This window comes from Nannochloropsis gaditana (genome assembly GCF_000240725.1).
Source record: "Nannochloropsis gaditana CCMP526 unplaced genomic scaffold scaffold440, whole genome shotgun sequence".
NCBI lineage: Eukaryota > Eustigmatophyceae > Eustigmatales > Monodopsidaceae > Microchloropsis > Microchloropsis gaditana.
Genome location: NW_005803513.1, coordinates 5,060 through 7,059, shown reverse-complemented (window position 1 = coordinate 7,059; position 2,000 = coordinate 5,060). Strand labels below are relative to the sequence as shown.

Genomic DNA, 2,000 nt, shown 5'->3' with positions numbered 1-2,000 from the left:
ACCCGGTCTTCGCGTGGGGCGGTCGCACTTCCCATGGCAGGGAGGACGCTGCTCCCTCCATGAGCAGGCCAACCAATGCCGAGGCCGCCGACTCCTCCAGGGGGCTCTGCGCTCCCTCCCCTCGCCCGTCCCCTCGGCCTTCCTCATTGCTTCCGTCTTCCTCCTCCTGGTCCAACAAGAGGAGCGACTGCCCCCCGTCCATGGCCCCTTCAGCCCCCCGGCCACGCCCTGAGCTCGCCCCTGGAACCCGAACTCGGAATTTGTCCGGGTCCACAGAGGGCAGGAGCTGGCGCAGCAGGCGGAAAATTCGACGTTGAGTGGAGGCCGACCCTGTCTGTAGAACCCCTAGCAACAAGCGTATCCACTTGGGCCCCGTCAGCTGTTGTTGACAGGCAGGGGAGGCAGCGATGGATTGGAGGAGACCCAGAAGCCGGTGGCAGTACTGCTCGCTCGAAAGTTCCTGCGCCTCCTCCGCAGGCTCCTGGAGCAGCGCGAGCCCAGGGTGACGAGAACTACTCCCGGTGTTGCCGTTGCTGCTGGCGCCGCGCCCTCGAGAGAGGGCCGTAGCAGTGCTCGAGCTTGCGTGGCTCCCGTCGGTCCCCCGCGACGGCCCCCGGGACAAGGGGGGGGGGCGAGGAGGAGCCGCCTCTGGAGCTCCTCGACGTCTTAGCGACGGGATCCGTCCTGTCACATCCCCCGGCCATGCCTCCCCCTGACGCTCCTCTTCTCTTCTCAAGCGTCCGACATGCCGTCCGTGTCCCTGGCGCCCCTCCTTCCACGAGGCCATCGAAAATCCAGTTTCAGCGGCCTGACGCAAGGCACAGCGCAGTTCCGCATGCAGCATGTCAAACAGAGAGGCGCTCAAAGGTCCCGAACCGGCGGAACCGCCCATCGTGGCCATCTCCATCCCCGGTGTTCTTGAGCCTTCTTGCCCCCCCGAAGCCCCCGCGGCGACCTGTCCCGCGAGGAGGTGCACCACTTTCAACGCCGCTCGCGCCACTCGGCTCCTCGCCGCCAGGAGCATTCTGTCTGCTGTGGCGAAGGCCCGCCGACCCGGTACCAAGCTCGTCGCTGCCACCTCTGTGACGATCGAGGTCGCGCGGGCGGGGACATCTGCCCTTATCTCCTGCAGCCCAGGCACGGGGAGAGCTTGTTCGTTAGGACGGTGGCGTTCGTTGGGGTCCCAGCCAAGCCCGGCGCCCTCTAGGGCCGTGAAGAAGCCACTGGAGGTGGACCGGGGCACGTCCGTCTCCCCGGTCTCGCTTGCGTCTGGCATGGTCCCCGACACGTCCGCCAGGCTCTCCCATGGCGTTCGGACCGATGCCGGAGGTCGAACCCGGTCCAGCAGGGTTTGGATGGCGCGAAAGATGCCGACGCGGGCCAGAAAGTCGTGATCTTCGGGTTGTATGACCAGGCCCCAGCCTTGTAGCGCCACTATCGCCGAATCGAGGTCACCGCTTAGCGCCGATCGTTGCAAAATCTCCGTGAGGAGTGTGTAGACCTGCTCAAAGGCATCGCGGACGCCGCGCTTCCAGTAGAGCCCTGCAGCCTCCAATCCGTCCATATAGTGGCCTGTGGACCGGTGGGACTGGAACGCCAAGCTGGCAGCTTGCGCACCCGGGAGGCTTCCTCCCCCCGTCATCCCCGCCCCATTCCCCCCGGGTGGAGCGGACTGATGGTGCCCGAAGAGCGACCCTCCCCCACTCTGCCACAGGGTATCGTTCAAAGAAAATGGATCCAGGTGGCCCAGCAGAGCAGGCGCCAGATATTGGAGGACAGAGGCGACGGCAGCCCCGAACGTCAAGGGGCGGTCCGTCCCGGGGGGGGCGGGAGGGCCCATTGAGGCAGTAGTCGCGCCCGAGACCGGTGCTGGGGGATGAAAGGAGCCCAGGAGGAGGACAAAGGCGCGGAGGCCGGCTGCCCGGTCGAAGGCGGCCAGGGAAGTCCGGAGCAGTTCCTTACGCAGGGCCTCCATGTCACGAAGGCCGCATTCCAGGAAA

The 2,000-nt window shown here is 66.5% G+C and overlaps 1 protein-coding gene across 1 annotated transcript; it reads right to left on the bottom strand.

The window, feature by feature from the left end:
- Window positions 1-911: 911 nt before the first annotated feature.
- Window positions 912-1,582, bottom strand: NGA_2099500 (hect e3 ubiquitin; the record flags this gene model as incomplete). Its single annotated transcript, XM_005854629.1, has 1 exon — window positions 912-1,582. A coding segment is annotated over one exon (671 nt), but the record flags the coding sequence as incomplete, so codon positions are not given.
- Window positions 1,583-2,000: the final 418 nt, after the last annotated feature.